This window comes from Convolutriloba macropyga, chromosome 10 (genome assembly GCF_964194025.1).
Source record: "Convolutriloba macropyga chromosome 10, txConMacr16.3, whole genome shotgun sequence".
Taxonomy (NCBI): domain Eukaryota; kingdom Metazoa; phylum Xenacoelomorpha; order Acoela; family Convolutidae; genus Convolutriloba; species Convolutriloba macropyga.
Genome location: NC_134477.1, coordinates 10540903 through 10565425, shown reverse-complemented (window position 1 = coordinate 10565425; position 24523 = coordinate 10540903). Strand labels below are relative to the sequence as shown.

General features: G+C 34.1%; 1 protein-coding gene across 7 annotated transcripts in view; it reads right to left on the bottom strand.

Moving 5' to 3' along the window:
* Positions 1–7912: 7912 nt before the first annotated feature.
* The window catches only part of LOC142348538 (small conductance calcium-activated potassium channel protein 2-like), a 188032-nt gene continuing 171421 nt past the window's right edge, over positions 7913–24523 (bottom strand). For all 7 annotated transcript variants that reach the window (XM_075399911.1, XM_075399912.1, XM_075399914.1 and 4 more), the window contains 5 exons: positions 20522–20672; positions 17759–17869; positions 12532–12659; positions 9156–9225; positions 7913–8765 (listed from right to left, as the gene is read on the bottom strand). In XM_075399911.1, the coding sequence (XP_075256026.1) occupies positions 8370–8765; positions 9156–9225; positions 12532–12659; positions 17759–17869; positions 20522–20672 (856 nt within the window). In that variant the 3' untranslated portion in view covers positions 7913–8369. The remainder of the gene's footprint in view (positions 8766–9155; positions 9226–12531; positions 12660–17758; positions 17870–20521; positions 20673–24523) is intronic.

Sequence of the window (24523 nt, the reverse complement as noted above, 5' to 3'; positions counted from 1 at the left end):
CCATTTCTTAATTGTCATAGAAGGATTGTATATGAGGTCATACAATCTATGAGATCATAACCTAATTCCTATTACGATCCTTCTATGATTTCATAGAAATCTGATATGATCCTTGAATGAAATCAACAAAATCAAAAATGATCCTCTTAATTTTTTTTGGGGGGGGGCATATGAGAAGGCTCAAAACTGCTAATCAAATTGGCAGCAGTTATTGTATGACTTGTGTGAAATCATTTGCGACACTTGTTTGACTACTAGGAAATAATTATGATCCTTGTGTGACTACTACGAAATCAAATATGATTCCTGTATGACTGCTAAGAAATCAAACAGATTGCTAGTGGGGGTGAAAGAGGGCACATGAAATGCACTCATTGGGTGATTTTGACCCACATTTCTATACACTTTTTTCTCTACACTACAAAAAGTTTCAATCCTCCTATCGACCAAAATTGGTACATCTTATAATTATGTTTCCTGGTAAAAAAATTCTGTTGTCAGGTGCGGAGTAAACGAAATCAAAACAACATAATAAATGCAAAGCGGCCAATGCAAAAATTCACAGATCATTTTTAGCGAAAAACGATCTTTTTTGGCACCATTTTTTGTCATTGAGAAAACAGTTTTCTCAAATATGGCTGTATTGGATTATAATGGTAAAGAAGGCTCTGCTTGGTCGCTATCGATTGCTCTGTTTGACATTTGACAAAACCAGCCAGGAAAAAAAGGTCATCTCGAACAAGTAGGGATCTAAACGGCTAGCAAAATTTAGGTGGTCTTTAACCAAAATTTTAAGTTTGGAAATCCAAAAAAGTTTAACTAAAGTAATCAAGTGTAGCGATAAAAGCAATGACATTATATTTAAGAAGAAATGAAAACTCTCCTTTGAAAATGAATCAGACTGCAATTTTTTTTTTGCGTTTTCTTTCTTAACAGGTTTTGTGCACAAAAATACCAATCTTGATGACCACCAAAGCCGCTAAAAGTTACAGTGATGTTTCTTGCTTAGATTCGCGTTGTCACCTGTTGTTTGCGGTAAGCTAAAATAACACAAAATAAAATTTTCGCGGCGATAGATTTGCCTGGAGAGAGCCCAATGTGATGATTTACAAGTCTTTGTGACCAAGACTATTTAATTAACGTTTTTTGTCATAAAGACCTCAAATTTGGCAACCTTGGACTATATTGCTGAGACAAGTTCTTCGTGGCCACTATCGATTGCTCTAATTTAGTTTTAACAAAACGTTGCGGGGAAAATGAGGTTTTGAATATTATGGCTCCCAACGACTGGCAACGGTTAGGTGATTCTAACCCACAGTTATTATTCCTAAATGCGAAAATAACTGTAATCTCCTCTAAGGTAGCGATAAAAATTAATGACTTCTATTTTATAAAAAAAACAGTTTTCACAATAAAAGAATCACACTGGGAACATTTCCTTTTTTTAATTGCAAGAAGTTAAAATCCTAATGTCGATCAAAATCGGTAAAAGTTACAAAGATATTTTTCGCCTAAATTTTTGTTTGTACTTGTTAGGCAAACTAAAACAAAACAGAATAAACCATTGGCGCCACTAGATTGGACTACAGCGAGACCAATATGACAATTTGCAAAACATTTTCGACAAAAACTAATGAATTTAAATCGATTACAAAAACTGTTGATACTTTTGTTTTCTCTGTTGGTTTTTTTATAATTCCAACAATTGTTTAATTTATCTTTTTGAAAATGTCAATCAATTCCAGTGCCTTGTGTCAAACAGTTTTGTGTATAGTGATTGTATGTCCAGTAAGACTTCATACAATTTTTATATGGCCCAGTATGATTACGAAGATTTTAATGGGAACCGTTGCTCTAGTAGTGAATTAGATCATAAACTTTTTTCTACGATATTTTTTAGACTATGACTACTAAGATTTCAAACGATTCATATTTGATCTAGTATGACTGCAAACATTTTTCAACTTTTGTTTGCAACTGTGAGCCCTTGCTAACAGCAATTTTAGTTCAGTTTGTTCTTTTCGAAGGTCATTGTAATTTTTTCCAGTGCACTGCATCATGAAATGTTTTACGTCTGATTGTTGCATGACTATCATGATTTCATACAAAACAAAGATTACCCAGTGTAATTATCAAGAAAACAATTTTTTCTCAAAGTATGACAGCTTTTTTGGTATCAGTAGTTTAGGGGGGGGGGGGGGGGGGGGTAATGATTGAAGCTTTTAGGATTGAGTTTGGTTTTTTTATGGTCTTTGCATGACTACTATGGAATCATAAATAGTATATGTGACATAGTATGACTACCAAGAATTTTCTATTACCAGCAACCCGGGAAAAAGTATTCAGATATTTCTCGAAAAAATTATAATTTCTGTTTTTATTGGTTTGTTTTTACTGCAGTTAACTCTAGGATAAAAGCAGTCTCTAATTGAGCCTAAATAGCTATGAGAATTTACAGTTTTAATCTCAAAAAACTGATCAACTTTGTTTTTGAGGAAAGAGATTTAAAAATTTCAATTGTTTGATTAGTTATCAGAGAAGTTTGTTTTATTTTTCCCTTTTGCTCTTCCGAACCAAGAAAGATGTTTTTCTCTGACGTATTTAACAATAATTCTTTTTGTCACTTATTCTAAATTTGGTTATCGCTGCAAGCCAAGCAGGTAAATATTAATAAAAAAACAATTTTTCGAATTGTTTTTGCGGGCATTGCTCAATTGTTAAATTTTTGGGAAAAATGCAATCAACAACCTTGAGATTTAGAAAAAAATGAAGCGTTGAAAAATCAAAAAACGCTTTCTTCATTTTTCTCGTTCCTTCCGCAAAATCTGAAAAAATCTGAAAATTTTGGCTAATAATGCAACAAAACTTTTTGATTTGTAGGCAATTATTAGTTAAAATTTCAAAAAAATCATTTCCATTTGTCATATTGCTCTGGTTTCATACTGCTATATTAACTATCACAATACTTTTGAATTTTTTTGTTCACTACATTTTTTTGTTTCTTTATTTTTCAGAAAAGCAGCTGCTTATATGCAAGAATTGTACATGCAGTTGTGATTTTTTCGAAACTAAAGTTATTTTAATCAGACGCAAAACAAATTGGCAATCTTATAATGAAATTAATTGAGGTCTTTTATCTGCCGCCTTAGTTACTTTGCTGGTCAGGACCGAAATTCTTATCAAAGTCAGAGCTCATTTGAAGACCTAGCACTGTTTGTCCCTACAAGGAAGCAAGCAACCAACTCCAATAATATATCTTCTAACAGCCCTAAGAAAAAAATTTGGCAAGAAAGCTGCATGTGTAGAAAATTGACAATAACAGTTGTTATATGTTAAAATAGAATTCCATCCTCGTCACTTTATTTCTCATTCAACGTTTTCTTTGTTGTACCAAAATAAATCGGATTCATTTTCTGTTCATATTATATAATAAAAAAGAACCCTAACGTTGGTGATAATTTCCAATGTGCCTTATCAGTTGCTCTCAAACGATGTTTGTTTCAATTATGTTAGTCAAGTGGTCTTTTTATTAAATTGTTTTCATGACCAATTTTGCTTCTGACCCGTTTGATTTTTGTCCCAAAAACACTATAAACAGGTAACTCCCGGATGACATTAATTTCTCTTAGAGTTTTACGCCTTACCAGTTTCTAAGCGTGCGATTCAACAAAACTGTTTATATGACAGAATTTCGTGCCGTGAATGACAGTTCTTAATCTTAAAAGGTTGATATCCCGTTAGTCGGCTATGTTCCATGATAATTGTGCATATCTTCACAATACTATTCCCAAATGATTTAGTTAGTAAACGAGGACATGCAGAATGTTCGCCAAGACTCAACTCATATGGGATTTACATTTGATTTCTTATGCATCAAAATGTTTTTCCTGATCTTTGAAGATGAAAGATTTTCACAGATCTTTGTGCGAACCTTGCGTGACTCGAAAACTAAGAATTTTGCTTTATTTGAGTAATAAAACTCATATATTTTAGATTTATAATGCAAAATGATGTTTTTCATAGTAGTGTGTAAAATGGAGAGCATACAAATGTTTGTCCAAGTTCCAGATAAAAGGTTTCTAAGCTTCATTTTTTATGTTATAGTTGTTTACACGCTGATGTTTACACGCTGATGTACTTTTCACAATTTTTCACAAAGATCTTGGATTTCCACCACACTTTTTCCAAGTCCACGCAAGATCTTCTATTTCCCAAGATTCACGCTACCGTTTTTAGGATCTTGGAAAGAACTTGCGTGTCTTTCAAAGTCATCTGAGTTTTTTTCAAGAGGTACAAACTAAACCTGATCTGCTGTCAAAATAAAGCAAACATAATTGACTCTATTGCAATTCGTCAACATCTTTAGTCAGATCTTGGGAAGATCTGGAAAGTTCTGTCAAGATCTGCATTTCTCTCTGAAACAACTGAAACTCCAGTATATTGCATTAGGTTCAAAAACTTTTTAAATCAGAAATCGTTTATTTTGTCCAATCTTTGACCCTAAAAATATATTTTGTTAACCCTAAACCCAACTGAGTTTTTGCAGACATGCTAAAATGCAACCTCTGCACGTTGTTGAAAGGCTTCCTCTGGATATTTTTTTTGTACAAAAGGTTATTTATTAGATTTCGGACTCGTTGAACCCCCTTTTTTGCATTTTTTTTCGCAAAAAATAAAATCACGTTTCCAACCATATACTTTCTCCTGCTATTGTCTGATAAAAAAAAATCAATATGATAACAAACGATAAATCGTGACTACCAAATGACTAATTTCTCGAAATTTTTCAGAGGGAAAATATTTTTAAATATTGTTCAGCAATTCAGAAATCAATTTTGAAGCATAAATTGATAATGAACACTGCCGAGTTTTTTTTTAACTCTGACTGTCATTGGTCAATTTTGTACACTCATATAGAAGCCAACCTTGAAGTTTACAACAAACTGCTGGACATGCATTCGAACTAAGTATTCATCATTCAAATTTTTATGCCTTCGAATCAAGTGCTCAAGATATTTTCAGACTAATAGTTTTAGTGCAACCTTTTGATGGAAGAAAAAATATATTTTACACGATATTGCAAAAATAGCTATATCTAGATTTAGCAAAATCGAAGTTTACCTTTAAAGGTAATAGGAAACATCTGGCCGTCCTGGAATATGATTCAAGACAAACTGTTATTTCGAAAATCCTAGAGGATCGAGGTCAAAATGAACATTGACTAAACCATTTCAGACTTCTGATCAAACATCCCTGTACGGGCATCTATATTGCTGCTCATTGGAATTCACTGCCTTACTTTTCCTGATTCTTAAACCTATTGATGAGCGAATTCAAAAATTCCAGGATTGTTGCAAGAATCTTCTAGTAAATTAATCCAGGCAATGAAAAAAAATCAAGATACTATTGTTTTAGAAACAAAAAATCGAACAAATTAATATTTAGTAAACAATTTATGCAACTGAAATCCATTGAAAAACTTTCAGCATTGATTCAAAGTCTTGCAGAATTCCTGAAATCTTTTAAATTCTGACAACTTTTTCTCAGTATTTTTGGTAGCAGTTACAAGCATTTCAACCAGCAGAACTGATTGCAATCGACTTTTTTTATAAAAACCTTTCAAATATGAAGTTTTGCAAGATTTTTGCAAGTTTTGCTTATTAGTCCTCGCTTTTTATGGTCTGAAAAAAGCTAAGACAAGGTTAATCCCTCACTGCCCCTTTTCTCGAGTATATAAATTGAAAAACAATAATCCTTGTCATTATGACGCAGAGGTATAATCCATATCATCACGGGCAAATCTGAACGATCTGTGTAAGTTTTGTTTGTTTTTTCTATGTGAAAACATTGAAACTGCAACAATATTGCAATAAGTGGCTACTTTAGTAAAAACAGGTATTTTTGAAGGGAATTGCGCAACCCGTGTTGGCAAAAGTGTCCAACATATAACCGCGAAATTGCGATACAATCTGTATATCCTATTTATCGCACCCGCTATGTATCATGCACCAATCTGTTCGATTTATATATTTCTTTTTCGCACGCAAAGTTACCCTATTTGGAACTGAATGTGTCTAATTTTTCCACTAAATGTATCTACAATCAGCAAATAAGCCAAATTTAATGCTCGTTATTGAGCCTTTAAAAAAGGTTAAATGCTTTATTAATTGATAGCAATTAAGTGATTAGCAGTGGTTTACAGGTAAATAGTATACCATATCATTCCAAATTCAAGGTTTTCCAAGATTTTATTTGTATTCAATCCCGTCATCGTTTTGAATTAATTTCATGAAAGTTTGACAAGAAAAATTAGGTTCTGAAAAATCCCTAAGTTTCAGTTAGAGTAATGGAAATTGAAATTACCATCAATTGATATTCTTGATTGTCGCCTTAATGTTTCTTCGTGGTTTTTCAGGCTTTTGTTTGTATTCAGTCATCACTGTTCTGAAACAACTTTAAGAGATTTGACAAAAAAATTAATTTCTGAAGTATCCCTCGGTTAAAATTTAGGGTAAAGTAAAAGGAAACTAGCATCAAAGGAGATTTTTGATTAACGTCGCCTCACTACTTGCGTAATTCTTTCCATCTATAAAACGATGGTGTTTCCTGTAGCAAGTTCAACACTCATATTTTTTGCCTATATTAAAATGAAATTGGTCAGAGGGAAATTTAGGCAGAAAACCATATGTGAATCGATTACTGTTTTTTTTCTTGCTAATATTGATTTAGAGAATGATTGCCAATTGCCTTTAGCAGATGATTTTGTTAAATTGGGTTTTTTCAAAATTTTTTTGTCTCTTTACAGGTATACAATTGTCTGACATTTTTTTCTTAAAAATCTTTCCATTCTGCGACTATTTTTCTTGTTTTTTTTTACAGATATAAAGGTATCTATTAATCTTTGGCTCAAATTTTTGTTGTGTCTTTTTACAGTGTTACAGGTGCCTTTAAATTTTTTCCGCCTCTTTGAATGTTTACTGCTTTCAATTAACTGTTTCAGATCTATAATGTTTTGCCCCCTCCAGTGTTTTTTACAACCCAGTTACAAATTATATGTTGTTATCGAGTACGTTCCCATGTAACAAAATAGCACGTGCGTCCGGGGTGCGTAAAAGCTACAAGCCCACTAAACTGGGGCGGGGGCAAAACAGAAAAGATCCTTTTTTCTGGAAAATTTTTCCATTCTACTTTCTCTATATAAACATATCTTATAAACAATTTCAAAAGTGGTTTTGACAGATGCTTTGAGATATTTACAACAACGAAGTTTTATCTTATCATTAACTCTACCGTTAAATAACCTTTGCTTGTTCAAATAATAACAATATTTTTGAATGCTCAATTAATAAGGCTTTAAATCATATTTGCATGCTCAAAAGCGCGCGTTTAATTTGGCTGAGTTGCGGATCAGAGATACAATTAATGCGAAAAAGAGATCCCTAAAATGAGCGAAAACGTGCTACAAGATTTGTCACCTATTATACAATTTTAAAGTACATCAGTTTCGCGAAACGGGAATAACCATTTTTGCGAAAAATGAGATACAACGCATGTTCCCTAATTTCTTTCATTTAATGTATCTATTTTTTGAGCGATTTTGTCTAAGGGAGAAATTTTGGGGTATACCTCTGAGGCGTATTGGCACGTGCATCAAAAAACTTGCAAAGCTCTTTCAAGTGAATCAAAAAATTTGCAAGATTTTGCAAATGAATAAAAAGACTTGCAAGAATTTTGCAATTGAATCGAAAAAGTTGGAAATTGGAATCTTGCAAGCAACTTGGTAAACCTTTGTATTCATTAGCAAGATTTCTTCATGGATACGTGCATGTTTTTCAGTTCGTCGGTTGATCGCTAGGGCAGTCATATCTAAAGGTTGGAACTAAATAGCTCTTCTCGTTTAACAACAAAATACTACAAGGGAAAAACTATATTTTTTTTACAGTGAGGAAATCAAAAATAAATAACTGCTTTGCAAGTAAATCTAACTATATAAGGTGACTTTAGACAAGGAATGTGGAATTACAGAAAGACTCAATCTCTCTATCACAAATTGAAACTGATCAAAATGTTCAATCAATTTAAGAAAAAGCAAACGAAACAGCACGAAATAGTTTTGGTACGTATGAGCTGCAACATATTAACTCATTACTGAGTAATTATTTCGTTAATTAATGAAAATTATACACTAAAATTAATATTCAGAATGACATCAGATTTAGTTTTTTTTTCAATCAAAAAAGGCTATTAAACTAATTCTGCGCAGCTGAAAATTAGAGATTTTTGGCACATTAATTGCGTAATTGTGGTTTTGGATTATGTAATCGGCAGTCATGGCGCCTCTCGGCGCAACAACGTAATGGATTACGTAATCAGGCAGTCGTTTCACTGACGTCAGAACCCTGCCGAGACGATACAACTCGCGGTCGGCGCATTAGACTTCGGGTTCTAGTCGCGGTTGAGGTTGGTTGGTAAATTAAGGGGGGAACTGAGGGCGCGGGAATCGATTGTTGATCACATGACGTTGAGGCAGTGTTTTGATTGTCGGGATTTTCCACGCTGTTCGAGGTGATAAATGAAGTGTTCTGATTGGCTAACGAGGGAGTTTGTGATGCATTTTCATTGGTTACCGAGATAAGGTACGTTGAAAACTGTGTGAGTGTGGTGTGAAGTGACTCTAATTTCTGTTCGATTAAATTCATACGGCCCTCTAACGCATCGTTGTTTTCCTGCATTTGTTCATATATTTGTGATATGATTTCTTGAGTCTGAAATGAAATATTTGCACTGATCAAAGATCAAAGCTCCACAAAAAAAGCACAAAGAAGGAATTTTTTGTTTTGTCTTACGCAATTGGTTCTTACCTATGATTGATGGATGTTTCCACCCTTTCTAACTTCGAGGAGAAACATCAGATAGCCTCCATAATTATGCGATAAATATGCCATATGGGGGTAAAATTTCGTGGAGGCTTTAAAAATCCACGAAGTTTTATGTTCCTAATAAGATTCCTCCGAAACGAAATTTGGTTTCAATACATGCTTTCGCGAATTCTAACGTGTCTAGAACTTCCGTAACAAAACTGCATGTCTTCGATCAAAAAATCTTAGTTACTACTACTGAGTTTTTAATATAATTTTGTTAAAAAATATACTTACTTTTGCTAAATCGACCATCTGGTTGGCTTGGTCGAACAGTTTGCGTTGATCAATTTTCGTCTTTCGTAAACTGAAAAAAAAATGAGTGAATTTTGATCCAATAGATGGCTTCTAACCAATGATATTAGGGTCTTCAAAATCAAAGTATCCAGAAAAATTGTTATTTTTTCCTAGTTGTAAAACTGTTTTTTTTTGTTTAAAAAAAGTTATACAAATTGTTATTTTTAAATCTCGCGGAGTCAGTTTGAAATGCTACACATGAGTTACGATACGTCTGGCAATCAACTCGAATAAAACTTGATTAGAAAAGTCAGCACTAAAAATTTTTCGGGGTCCATTTATAATGTTTCGGGCGGAAAAATAGTTTTATACGCCACTTGTTAAAAAACCATCAACGAAATATCTCGACAAGCAAGCCACATGCTTGAAAAAACGCCGGAAAAATCTTGCATGAAATAATTCTATAGGATAAGTAAGCCAGAGAAAAATGCGAATTCGACAAAAATTTCATATGTGAGATAAAGATCTTAATTACCTTTAACCAAATGCTCTATAACTATCCTAAAGCATACTTTAAAACATATTTAGAGATGTCATCTTTATGCAAGAGTTCTTTATTCAGGTTCTTTATTCAAAAGAAGTACTTTATTAGGAAAATCATTGTCCCAAAAAGAAATACTGAATTGTTGTTATTGTCATCTCCTCAAATCTAGTAAAGCAATTAAAAAAAAACGAAAGAAAAAATCCTATGAGAAAGAAGTTCTGATCTTTAATTTTCATCAACATTGTTGATCCTTTATTGGGAGGAGAAAAACGCAAAAGGTATTTTAGGTTTCAAGCCAGTGTGACGCTTCAGTACTTTCAAAATTATATCCCTCACAGAAGTAAGTGCGTCTTTTATGCAAGCAATTGCCACACGAAATATTTTGAAGTTAATTCTAAAAGAGATCAGAGCTTTTTTCTTGCTCAGATTACATGATATGGGAAAATTTTTGAGTTCCAAAGTTGTCTACAATGATCTGGGACTTGTTTGATCAGGAGTCATTTAAGTTTGAGATGAAATACACAGATGTCTCTTCGATCGAAAAAGCGCAAAAAATAGGTACTTTAGGAAACAAGCCAGTATGACGCCTCAGAACCTATTTTTGCGTCAGATAAGAAGTGAAATTGGGCACACGGTGAACACACACTCCATTTTGAAGCATAAAATCTCGAAAAGAATTAAGGCATGCCTTACCGTAGAAATACTTTAAACGTACGAATATCTGATCTGAGAGAAATTTTTCAGGAACGAACAGCTGTTCATAGGTGGTATCGAGTGCACGAACATCTGATCTGAGGCTACTTTGAGCAAGGACAAAAGATGTACTTGAGTTTATAAATCCATAAAAGGCAGTGCGTTGTTGTAAACAGCATTTTTTGCAATAAAGGAACAATAAACATAGCAGGACAAATCCGGACGTACAATTCAAAAAACTTTCATTGACTAAACAAAAAACACCTAGAACGGACTAAGAATGAATTGGAAAAACATTTCTGAAAAAAGTCAGATAAAAAATTGAAAAAAAAAACAGAAAATCATTGTCGAAATGTCACACATGAACAAAAAAACCACTAGCGAGAATTGGAAATTTGCTTCAAACAAAAAACTAGGCCTAGAATGAACTATGAATAGATTAGGAAAACGATTTATAGAGAAATTTGATCCAAAAAATCGAAAAAAAACAGTAAAAGACAAAGTGAAATTGTCCCATGAGAACAAAAAACCACTCGAGAAAGCGAGAAAAAAATCGAGAAAGCGAATTTTTGCTCAAAATCTCACTCTGCTTTAAAATTAGAGCGAAAAATTTTCCCGCCACCAAAACACTTGTTTTTTTTTGCTCAATTTTTTGTTTCGGCGTGACCAAATTGACTACTCCAATTTGACTTCAAAATCATGAAAATGCGTTAACAGATCTTCAAAAAAGACAGCGCCCCAATACATTTCAAATTCGTTAGTTTTAATAAAAACTTTCTAAGGTATTGCTATAATGCGTGTCTTATCGAAATGATCAGTTTATCATCAAAACTTAAACACATGGAATACGCATTAACATAAATTCGAAAAAAAAACAGATTATACAGAATTGGATTGTCTTGGCTCATGTGAATAAATAAGCATCATTGTGATCAGAGCGCATAAAAAGCTAACAAAAATAGGTGGAATAGAACCAAAAATATTTAGTCAATTTCCTGAAAAATTTGATTTTATATAATATCCTTCTTAACCAGTGCGTTGGTTTAAACAGCCTTCTTTTGCAAAAAAAAACAAAAAAATATAAATTTTCCATGGTGTCGTTATGATGTATGTCTTCGAAACAGACAGTTTATCACTAAAACTTAAACGAAAATAGATGACGCAACAACATATTTTCGAAAAATAGATAATGCAGAATTGGAATTTCTTGGCTCATGTGAATAAACAAGTGTTGAAGTGATCAGAGCACATAAAAAGCTAATAAAATAGGTGGGTTAGAACCAAAAAAATCTAGTCAAATGCCTGAAAATGATTTTGAACATGGTTGCACAAAAGTCGACACTGTTTTGAAATTTTTTTGGTCAGAGGTAATTTGACATGGGCTGATTACAGTTAACTTCTAGAGCACTTCCAAGGCACACTAAATATCGATTGACTTGATCAGACTGTTCCAGACCGAAGTGAACTCTGACAAGAGTAGTGTGCGTTCCAAGTTCATTTTATGCTCAACGCCAACTCTGGTCAGACAAGTTTCAAACAGGAGTGACCTCTGATCAGGTAATAATCAAAATAATGCCCTGGCTAGTTCCGGACCATTGTCCAGACTACAGTGCGCTCGAAATAACGTTTCACCATCATAAGGATGGATGATCTCTGATTAGACCATATTGCCAGCATTGACGCAAATCATTCATGCCAACGTTAGCTCAAAAGAGCCTCGGAAGGTACCGTTTGGGAGAGAGTTTTGTTTTCATGTGAGAAGAATTTCAGTTCAAGATGAAGTCTGATTTGGAATCACTGTTATAACAAATAAATTATTATCATTGTTTACAATAAAGAAGTTGAATGAACATAGGAAAAAATGTTGATTTGAAAGTAGGAAAACACTATTACTCTATTTTTGCATTACAACAATAAGATTCTCCGCAAACGTTGTTGTGTATGATGGTATGTGAAAGGGTGTGCATATATAGTAGTAAAGGTGGTGTTTGTATATATATATATATATATATATATATATATATATATATATATATAACGTGTGTGTGCATATGTGTGTTTGTGTGTGTGTGTGTGTGTGTGTGTGTGTTTGCATATGTGTGTGTGTGTGTGTGTGTGTGTGTTGTGTACTGATTTTACGTGTGAATGGCACTGAGGAATAGTCTCTGGTGTTTTCGGATGACTCTGTGGTTGAGTTTCTTGGCCAGTTTCGTGTTCTTGTAGATGAACCAGGTCTCTCTCAACACATTCGCAGCTGCACACTTCAACTGAAACACGAACACCATACATTTTATATGAACACTCATATTCCTACGTAAGGGTGGATGGGGTGGATAAATGGGTGGAGGAGAGGGAGGGTGGATAAATGATCGCCTGATTTTTTTGCGAAATAAATTCAGACCGGTTGATACATATGGAGATGGGTATGAGTGCTATCATTAGAAGCCTTTCAAACTGAAACGCACTAAGTTTTAATCGGTAAGTTTTTGAGTGATCTTTTCAACAATTGTCATCCCTTTTGCAAAAATGGGCGGCTATTCTGGAACAGATTTCAAGCCAGAGAATTATTAACCAATCAGAGACGACTAATAACTTTCCACGTATGAGCATACTATGTTAAACTGAAAAGAATAAAATACGCTATGCTATGTTAATACGCCGAATAGGAATAAAAAACGAAAAAAAATTCCAACTGGCGGGTCAGCTGGCACGCTTCGCGCGCGTAGCGGCTTCGCCGCGATAACCGACCTGCGATTTCCAAATTACATGCCACAGCGCATGTGAGGAATGCGCGTGAACAGCGGTTCGTAAAAGTGCTCAACTAATATTCGGCTATCTAAACTGTAAGCCAAGTAATATTCTAATAAAGCGTAGCACAGCAGAAGGGGGATTCTCTACTATGTATCAAAGTGGGAGTGAAATTGTTGAAAAGATCAGTTTTTGAAATCCCTTCCCAGAAATAATGCCGGGTAAAAGTTTTGCGAACAATTTTTATTTTAAAAGTCTTTTTATACTTTGTCTTTTTATACTTCAACGCATAGAATTGGACTAAGCATTTTATAACAACTTTTTGCAATTGAAGTCTTCCGTTAATGTAGCAATCCAACTGTGGTTTTAACTTACTCCAGATAACACTAACAAATTAGAATTTAGAAGGCCCATTGATATAGCACAAAATGATTACATTAGAACAGATTTACTAAAATAAATGGGCGACCTTATTTTAGAATATTTACTTTATTTAGAAAGCGTTCTAAAAAATGAAGCAGACAGTCTGTGTTATAGTGAAATGAATCCAAAATTGCCCTGTTTCCAGTAGTCTAATTCTGTTACTCATCTGTTTATACACTGTTTTAAATTTTTTCATGTTATTTTTTATCTTATAAAACCATCTTGCACTAGATCAATTACCGGCGTTATCAAAATTATCGTCTTATTGAGATTGTGGTTTATGGAGGTAGAGCGACATCATACGAACCAAACTAATGATAACACATCAGACCAAGTAATCATTGCAACGTTCCCAGTGTTAAACTTCCAATTATGCTGGCCAGTCAAATGTTTTTTCATATTTGGGCGATGTTTTTTACAATTCAGAGAAGTTGAATTGTATTGGGGCGCTGTCTTTTTTAAAGATCTGTTTACACATTTTCATGATTTTTGAAGTCTAATTGGAGTAGTGACTTCAATCACGTCGAAACAGGAAGTGGAGCAAAAAAGCGAGTAGTTTTGAGGCGTGAAATTTTTTTGCTCTAATTTTTAAGTAGAGTGAGAATACGGTGTTTGAACAAAAATTCGGTTTATCGGTAGTGGTTTTTTTGTTTACATGCGGCAATTTCACTTAATTTTTTACTGTTTTTTTTATTTTTTGATCGGAGTTTTTTTCTAAATGGTTTTACCAATCCATTCACAGTCCGTTCTCTGTCTAGTTTTCTGTTTAGTCAATGAAAAATCTTCCGAATTGTACGTCAGGATTTGTCCTGCTATGTTTTAAGGATCTTTTTACACGTTTTCTTGATTTTTGAAGTCAAATTGAAGTGAAGATTTTGATGGCGCCAAAACCCGATGTTGATCAAAAAACGAGTGGATTCGCGGCTTGATTTTTTTCTCTTTAAATTTAAAGTAGATTAAGAACACGATGTTTGACCAAAAACTCGTTTTCCTGCTAAATGTTCACATGCGGCATTTGACATCGAATTTTTTTGTGTTCTTTCCATTTTTTATCTTATTTTTTTTCATAATTATTTTTCACAATTCATACTTAGTTCATTCTAGGTCTAGTTTTTTTAGTATATGGAAATTCTTTGAAACACATCAGGACTTCTCCTGCTATGTTTTTTTCAATTTGTCGAGATTTTAATACTCAGCTGTCAAACCAGGGATAAAAGGCATCAGTTTGGATTTTAATTTCGGGAGTTTCTAAGTGTTCTTTGCTCGGCGTTTGTTTCCGGATTGTTGCTTGGTTGTCATTGGACGTGGATGCCATTTTGGAACGCAGTATGGAAGTAAAGACAAATGGCAATTCTTTTCCATTGTCTTTACATTTTACGGATAAACACTCATTCAAAATTCTCACAGAAAATACAGTTTCTTGGTTTTGTTTGATCTTGACAAGAAAATTAATCGCTGCTCATATTCGTAAAAGTCATTTCTGCTGTCATCATTAACAATTTTAAAGTAAAACTTTTTTTGGCAAATTTTAGTTTCTTTTTTTCCTCGCACACCTTTTTGAAAATTTTCCTTTTCTTTTTGCTCAAACAAATTGTTAATTGTATATATAATATACCAATACAGAATGGTTCAGTGTCAGCTGCAGATAGTAACACAAGGGAAACACGATTAAAATTATTTCTCAGCTATTTATGTACTACTATTTTTCTATGTAAATTGTTCAATAATGGAACGATGTTTAGTCGCAGAAGAACATAATTACAAGATACACAATAAATTTAGTTCATGTTTTCATTAATGATCCATGTATTCATTCACCACACCTGTTCAAAAATGGGAAAAAACTGTAATCCTGATCCATTTCATCTTGCAATTCATATGCAATTTAATAGTAGTTGAGACAGAGAAGCAACTTTTGAGTATGTTTGTTCGAAAGGTTTCACAGAACCAGTACAAGCCAAATAACATTTGATAAAAGACTCTTTTTTAGCGTCAGCACCGTCGTATTTTCCACGATGGATGTATAAACTGCACTTTGGCATATCAATTTGAATTTTGTTGCCGTTTATGTTAGAAGCGCATGTTTTTGTATTTTTTGTATAATGTCCAATAGATAATATTATAGTTCTGTAAAACATGACAAAATTGATAAAAATTTCTCGGCGAAATATCTTGTTAATGTTGATACCAAGATAGAGAAACTAAAATTGACAATTTCTACTTTTAATTAGAAAGGCAGACTTCAAGACTTTTGATCAATTTAAGTTATAAAATTTTGTCGCCGACTGAAATGAGCCATACCGTTCCCGTTTGCCCAATTAATTTAGCCCATTTTATTTTGACGAAAAATAATTCATTCTACAGCCGGAACGAGCAAAATCTTGCCGACAATTGCAGATATCGAAAAATTGTGCGTAGAAATAAGACTAAATAGAATTGAAATAATCCTACTTTAATCACAGAATCAAGCTATAGTAATTATCGACAGAAAAGTTTCCTTAGATCTCAAATGTACGTGCAAAAAATATGATATTCTGATAAGTGATATTTAGAAAGGGTAGAAAGAAGTTTACTATATATAGACTTTACCTCAATTTTTAATAATAATTCTTCTAATCGCGCATTTTTATTGCCAAAATTATTCAAATGAAAATATAGAAGATAGCTGTATAATTTTAAGTCAAGAGTTGAACTTTTAAGAGCTTAAAAAAGTCGATGCTTAGTTACACCTGACGGTTAAACTATTTGAACTGTCCAATCCAACATTACGTTGTCAATCCGACAAATTCAGCAAGGTCCGATTTAATAAAATGAGTGAAAACCTTTTTTCACTTTTTACGGAGTAGAAAAAATATAGTTAAATTGTGGACAACAGTGACAATAAAATTGCGAACAAACCTTACAAATTTCCCTCATTGATCTCGGAAACATTACGTTACGATCATCAATTTGTGAGCAGGGGTATTGTCATCATTACACTTTAACCTTCAATTTATATTCATAACTTTAGCAAACTAAATTTATAATTTAAATTATGACTATTTAATTTATAACTCTTGGGGATTGAATTTATAATAACCCTCACTTATTTTTGATAAGAAGTACTATTTATATCCGGTTTTTTATCCTTCAATCAATTTTAGAAGCCTTGACGGATTAAACGAAAAATCATCCCCCACTTTAGATTCAACCCACCTTAAGTTAGATTTTGAACCCTTAATTTATGTTCTAAACTTTGACGGATAAAAAAAATTATTACCCCTTACCGAATTTTGATGAAATAAACCAATGATATCCCACTTTTCTCCTTTAATCAGTTTTAGGAGCTTTGAGCAGAAATTATTTACTTTAGCGCGGACTTCAGTGACATGAATTTCCGGACAAAAGTTCCACAAATTTGTCAACCTTTCTCGCTCGTCATCAAATTCCGCAATTGCGGATATCAGTGACCAATATTCTCATTTTTGAGTAAATTTGAACTAGTTTCGCTTACTGTCACTGTTGTTGGTGAAAGCCTATATAGCCCAATCTTGAAACATGGGAGAGCGGACAAGGTTGAAATTTGCAAGAAAATTTGCTTGCTCAAAATGTAGGATTTGTGACGTAATAAAGATCATCATATAAAGATTTTTGCACCAATGAAATTGCGTTAAGTGAAAGATATCTTTGAAAACATTAACGTCGAAACTCTTAATCTTGATAATATTTTTAATTTTATGCTGAAAAAGAAATGTTATTTTGCAAAGTTCAGGTAAAATTTGCAAAACATTTGTGAGTGCGCGAAGTTTTTAAGTGTGGCCGCCTGCTTCTTCGGGTTGCTAAAACGATAGGTGCGACCCATAGTGACAAAACCTTGTTTCGGGTGTCAACTGTCGACACATATATGTTTAAATAGAAAAAATCCATCCGAATTTATTTCACCGTTATTTCTCATCCTACATAGTCATACATAAGTCCTCCCAGAGGTCTTACATAATTACCAGTTTAATGTGCTAAATTGATGAAACAATTGTTTAAAAGCTTAGCACCTTAAGCGGATAATGTAAGATTGATCCACTGACCATAATGAGCAGCTACCAGCGTGTTTCTTCCATAATTGCTACATATTTTTAATGATTTCTTTGATTCGAATAAAATATATTCCGTTAATAGTTGTGTTAGAATTTTTAAAAATTTTTGAGTATACTTCTCTTACCCTTTTAGATAGCTGGTTGTCCATCATGAAGTTGTGCACGTGTTTCTCGGCCCTGGATAGTTCCAGTTTCCTAGCCAGTACTGCCACAACCATTGCTGTACATCCAGCGCCCTAAACCAGCCACATTTTATTACCATTCTAAGTTAACCCGGCCAACTTCTAAGATACCAAAAGTGTGCTTGGGCGAGACAGGATGTCAATCTTGCAAGATCTTGCAAGATTCTTGCAAAAGGATGTTTATTAAAAGATATTTTTAGGCACTTTTTTGTTTAGGGCCAGGTTTAGAAGCAAAAATTGGCCCCGTGTGGTTGTTAATCTTGCAAGACCTTGCAAGAGGATGCTAATCTTGCAGGAAAGTCTTGCAAAAAAGTGGTTAATCTTGTAAGATCTTTCAAGAGCATCTTGCCAGATTAACATCCTGAATGGACTGGGCTATTACGAATAAAAAAAGAAACTAGAATCATGAATTCACTTGTGGTAAATCCAGAAATTATGGTGCTAGAAAAACAGTTTATAGTTTATAAAATGATGTTTTCTGACCTATAACAAGTTTTTTTTCATGTCATGGAGCCAATAAATGTAAGGATTTCTAGCTTTCATCCTCGATCGTTTTATGTATGTCAACAATACTCTGAAAAAGCTGCAGAATTTTAGCAATTTCCGGGTATTTCTTAGTAACTTTAACAGTTTTCTGACGACATCACTGAGGACAATTATTTTCTAATTCTTTGTTCTTTATCAATAAAAAAGAAAAAAAAATTCAATCACTCGGTCAACAACGTCCCAATACCATACATCATACCTACCTACCTACCACACAAAAAATATCCTATTTTTTATTTGTATTTGTTCCATTTTCTTTGGGTTCTCGCAACAATCATAGAAAAAGAGCCTAAACGTTTGTTAGTAAGCACGTGGGCTTAGTAATGTGGGCTTAGTGAGCACGTGGAAATATCATGTTTTATAGCAAAAACTTCGGACAAAATCTTTTGTTGAAAAACATCCCGAAAGGATGGGTAATTTGAGTCCAAATAAAAGTGAGAGACTTTATTTCTCTAAAAACAAAATTGTTTTGACACAAAACTTTGTTCTTTTATATTATTTATTTGATCAGTCGTCTCTTTTTCATTTTGAAACAAATTCCAGTGATTGTTTCTCATCATTTTTCTGGTGAAGTGTCTTTAGCTGTCTCTTAGGTAAAAGAAGTATGAATCAATTTTGATACATAATTATAATAATACCATTTTTTTCAGTTGAAACAAACTTTCTTATAACTATTTTTTTGTGTTAACTAGAGTATAATTTTATTCAAAAAATTATTGAGATAAAAAATTTTTAAAAAATTCAATGTGTTTGACTTCAAAAAAGAGAAGTAATTCTGGTAGAAACTGATCCAAAAATACGTATCGTTATGTCTGAGAAGGCGCAACTACAGCAAAAATGGACTAGTACTGGATTATATCAAAGCAGCGTCTCTTATAGCAAGCCTAGAGTGCTATTCATCAAGCAAACTGGCCTTCAGTTCTCGAACAGGGGCAGCTCTTATACTCCGGTCGCTATTTCTTACTCCCCAAGAATTCATTTCCCTGGCCAAGCATACTTTAAAAAGTAAAGCTTAGTGTCAACCTAAGTCAGGCTTATCTTACGCAAAATTCAAAAGAAGTCGTTCTCTTTCTACCTTCTAACACTGATAAAATGTGCTATAAAATGAGAGTAAAAATTGCAACAAAAAATCTGCATCAAATATTTCATTAAGATCATAGCATAAGCATTTAAATTATTAATATTTATGAATTTTCAAACACTCTAGATAAATCTGCGTGATTCATAGAGCATGGAAAATCCTTGGGTTTAAAAATATCAATTTTTGAGACGTCTCAGCCTTGTGGCACGGTACTTTTCCAGTTAAGGCATGGTGAAGCATGTCAGATATATTGAGTTCCTTGATAGAGAGATTTAAAAGAATCTATATATGGTTAGTTCGAGTATTGGTAGATTCAGTAAAGATCGGTCTCACTGAATTTCAAACCGAATGCTTTTGCAGCTACTGAAACAAATTATATTCTGAATTATTTTTTTCATGTTGAAATTTTGGGGCCTTAGGTCAAGTAACTCTTTTGCATTGAAAATTTTGAAGAAGTTCAAAACAATTAATTAAGCGAAATTTTCTTACAAAAGAATAAAAAAATATTACGAGAGTTATATTCCTAATTGAAAGGTCGAATGCAACCAAGGAGAGATTTTCACCCTTACGGAGCTTTCATTTCACTAAGAGGTTTAATTATGAGAAGATTAAGATATAAAAAAAAACTTTGATTCAGGCATTTGATGGTAAAAAAATCCAGATCAAGGAAATGAAAGAGAATGTTCCGACTAGCAACTGCCAAAAATTAATAGTTTTTAACGCTCAAAATTACTTAAAATAACTTTTAAAAAATAGGCCAATTGTCACGTTTTTCAAATAGATCACAGCGAAGGTAACAATAAATAACGAAGCATACAATAAATTTTTTGCTAGATTTGCTTTTGAAAACCAAAATTCACTTGAATATTATCACCCATGTCTAACTTAACACCAATGAAATAAATGTTTGATGAAACCATGAAGTGAAACCTATTTGCCCAACCAATAGGAAGACATTGTGATCTTGTGCATTATATTCAGTGTTGATTATATCCAGTATCTATAGAGCTGGGGGCGGGGGCTAAAGTTTAAATGTCTAATGATCATATGAACTGTAAACATAGCCCGTGAGAGCTTACCATGAGACCGCAAGTGATGCTGACTCCTCTTCCACAGTAAGTGACAGGGTAGTAGTCTCCGTATCCGATGGCAAAGAACGTGATTCCCACCAGGTACATGGAGTCCAGGAAGGTACGCAACATCGGAGGTCTGTCTTCTTCACTCGCTGATCTGGATAAAAAGGCAAACCCCTCAAGTGTTAGATTGCTTTTTTGGGGAACCTTTTGTTGTGTCAACACCTGCATCTATCATTACTGGCACTGTGAGCAAGTCTAACTTTGTACAGGTCAAACATCCATTTGCTTCTTAGGAATTGATAAATCGTGGCCCAAGATTTCACACCTTATGTATCCTTAATTATCAGAGATTAGGGTTGTTATGTCACTCTTAATCATTCGGGGAAAAATTGCTTAAGATTATATAATTGAAAAAGAAAACACTATAATTAAAGAGTAATTAGCTTAATTTTCCTTTATGAGCTTTTCCTGGGTAACCACTTGATGAGATGTATTACTCTTTGGCGATACCGCTAGGTAGTTCTATTGAAGCACAGAAAAGAACTTAGAAAATATCTTAGAGCTTAGAAACTTAACTTATGTTGATAAACTCAGAAAGAAAACAAACTTACCAGATTTATAACGACAACTGCAGCTCACAATTTAGAAAATGAATGTAAATCAGTTGAGATCTGTATGTTTGTCAAATATTGATATTTATCTACTAATATTGAATAGGAAATGCAACTTTGTGAACCATCTCAAGTGAAGTAAATTTTGCATTTAATAATGAAATGACGCCCACTCATACGCCTCAAAATCGCCTGATTTTTGATACATTAACCTTTTAACAAATGTACACTGTAAATGTTATATTTATCTTTTAGACACAATTTTCACAATTTTCTTCTCTTTTGAATCTCCTAAAATTAATTCTTATTCTCTCAAATATCTTTTGAGCTTTAACAGCTTCAATCTCTAACGTGCCAAAACTCGTCCCGCCTAATCGGGGTTGCTGCGCTACAGTGTTCGTAATCCTGCTAACAGGTTATGGGCCCAGCCATCAGACCGTTGACAAGCTAATAGAGTTTTGGTTGAGATTGTGGTGTCAGTGTTGGCAGTTTTAGCTCTTCTAGACTGACGAGAGTTTTAAGATAAAAATTTGAGATTTCCCTCTAAAAGCTAAATCAGAAATTGGAATAGAAAAGTTGAAGTTTAAACTTCATAATGGAACCTTCAAACAATAGTGTGAAGTGGATGACGTTTAGCGGGTTGGCTGAGGACTACACAACATGGAGCACTCGTTTCTCTGCCTTTGCACAAACCAAGGGGCTCTTCGAAACGCTCACAGACACAGTTGAGCTACCTGACAGGCCAGCACCACTGAGGGAAGATGCCAATGATGAGCAAACGCGAGAACACGAGGCACAGACACAAGCTAGAGCTACAGCTGTACAGGAAGATGAGAGCCGCAAAAACCAGATTTGGTGCTACCTGGCAATGACGCTAGATGCCAGCAGCCTCATGCTCGTCCATGACTGTGTGAACAGCAAGGGTCTCGGAGATGGCCAGAAAGCGTGGCAACTTCTCCAGCAACGCTTCAGAAGCGACGAGACAACCACAGTGATCAGTCTGATGAGGCAGTTGGCCAGACTACAACTTCGAGAGGACGAAGCCATCCACCAGTACTTCATCAGAGCGCAAGAACTGGTCACACGATTGCATCATGCTGGTGAAGAGCTTTCTGAGACGCTGTTTAATGCAATGGTATTGAACGGACTTCCACAACGATACGAGCATTTTGTGGTGCAGGAGAGCTTCAATCCTGCAGAGAACTTTGTGGAACTGAGGAAGCGTCTCACCAACTTTGAGGAAAGCCGCAGACAGAGAGATGATGTGGAGGAGGATCAGCACGTTGCCATGTCAGCAAAGAATGCTTCTCATCAAATTGGTATACACTCTTCATTCAAATCACATCCTAGGAAGACCTTTTCTAAGCCTAGTAGTTCTAAAGGCCCTAGATTGTGTTTTGTATGTAACAAACCTGGACATTTAGCAGCTAGTTGTTACAAAAAAGACAACGCTGTATGTAGTATATGCAAGGCTAAAGGCCACCTAGCAAGTGCATGTAAATATCAACAAAAAAGTCCTCATAAGAGCTTAGCATCTAGTTTAAGCGCTGAGAGCTCAATTGAAGTTTCAAAAACGGATTTAATAGTAGATTCAGGCAGTACTGATCACATGATGATAGATAAAACTTGGTTTAAAAATTACCAAAAAGTAGAAACCACAGTTAACAATCCAGATGGAGGGAAAACAAAAGTTGAAGGAATAGGAGATGTAGATGTAGAAGCACGAGACACTAAAGGTGTGCTACATAAGTTGACTTTTGAAAAAATTCTGCATGTACCAGAGTACAAAACAAACTTAATTTCAGTTTCAAGTTTAGTTCAAAAGCAACACGAATTATTTCATACAAAAGCTAAGTCAGTTCTAAAACTCAGAAGCAAAGAAAGCTTCAGACTGATAAGGAGAGGCAAATTGTTCTTCTTACCATACAGAAAAGAAAATAAGCACCACTTTTCAAACTTAAGTGGGGGCACTTGTCAAGCAAAACTTTGGCACAAAAGACTTGGACATTTGAACTTTAGAGATGTAGCAAATACAACAGACGAAGCTTCCCAAGCTTAAGATTTTTGTGAAACTAGAGCTTTGGGAAAAATTTCGAAAAAACCTGTTCCAAAAGTAAGCGATAACAAAGCAACTCAAAAATTTGAAAGAGTTTAATCTGACGTTATTGGACCAGTTAGTCCATCAAGTATAGGTGGCAACAGATATGCAATTAGTTTCATAGACGAATTCAGTGGCTACGCAGAAGTAAAATTTATGAAATACAAAACGCAGACATTGCAAACTTTCAAAGAGTAAGTTGCACAATATGGCCGACCAAAAATTTTGAGAACTGATAATGGAACAGAAAACAAAAACAAAGCCTTTAAAAAATTTTGCATAAGCAAAGAAATAGCTCGTGAGTTCACAGTTCCTGAAACACCCGAGCAAAACGGTGTTGCAGAACGTTTTAATAGAACAGTAGTAGAGGCTGCAAGATGCCTTTTAATAGATTCAAAATTGCCAAAAAGCTATTGGGTTCGAGCAGTAGATACAGCATGTTATGCTAGAAATTTAGTTGTCAAAGACAAAAATACAAAATCAGCCTTCGAAAAATTTTTTGGTAGAAAACCAAGAAGCGACCATTTAAAAATATTTGGTTGTGCAGCCTATTCAAAAAATCGTGATGCCAGTAAGAAATCAAAATTTGATCCAAAAGCAACAAAGTGCCTGTTCATTGGTTACTCTGATAACACGACAGCTTATTTGTTGCAAAACTTAAAAACTAGGCAAATTTTTACTTCTAGAAACGTTAAGTTCAATGAAAACAATCTACCAGGTTTTCATAATGAAACCGAAGATATAGAAGACAGCTTTCTATATCTAGACTTAGACGAAGTAAGAGAAGAACTTCAGGATACAAGCACCTCAAGTGAGTTAAGTTCAGAGATTGAGTTAACTGAAACAGAGAGCATTCATGAAAGTGAAAACAATACAGAAACTGAAGTTGATCAAGAAATTAAAGAAGAAAAACCAAGTCCTAGCGTCAAACCAAAATCCAAAATTAATGTAAAGTTTAATCCAAATGTTGCAGTGAAAAAAGTAGAAAGAAAGCCTTCAAAAATTCCAGTACCGGTCAAAAACTCACAACAGAAAAAAGTAAAACCACCCTCAAGACTGCAAATGATAGATAAGCTAGGTCAAAAGCAATTCCTTCAGGAGATCAAAAGACCTTCCAACTTTGGTCAGAGTACGATGAAATGAAAAGATTGAGAAAGGAAGCAGCTCAAGATAGAGAACTTAAGCGAGGTGATAGGTCTAGAGCGCCTCCGGAACGTTTTGGTAAAAGCTATTCTCATGCTATTCAAAGCACATTAACAAAACATTTCATCGAGACTGAAAATTTTGAAAACGCTA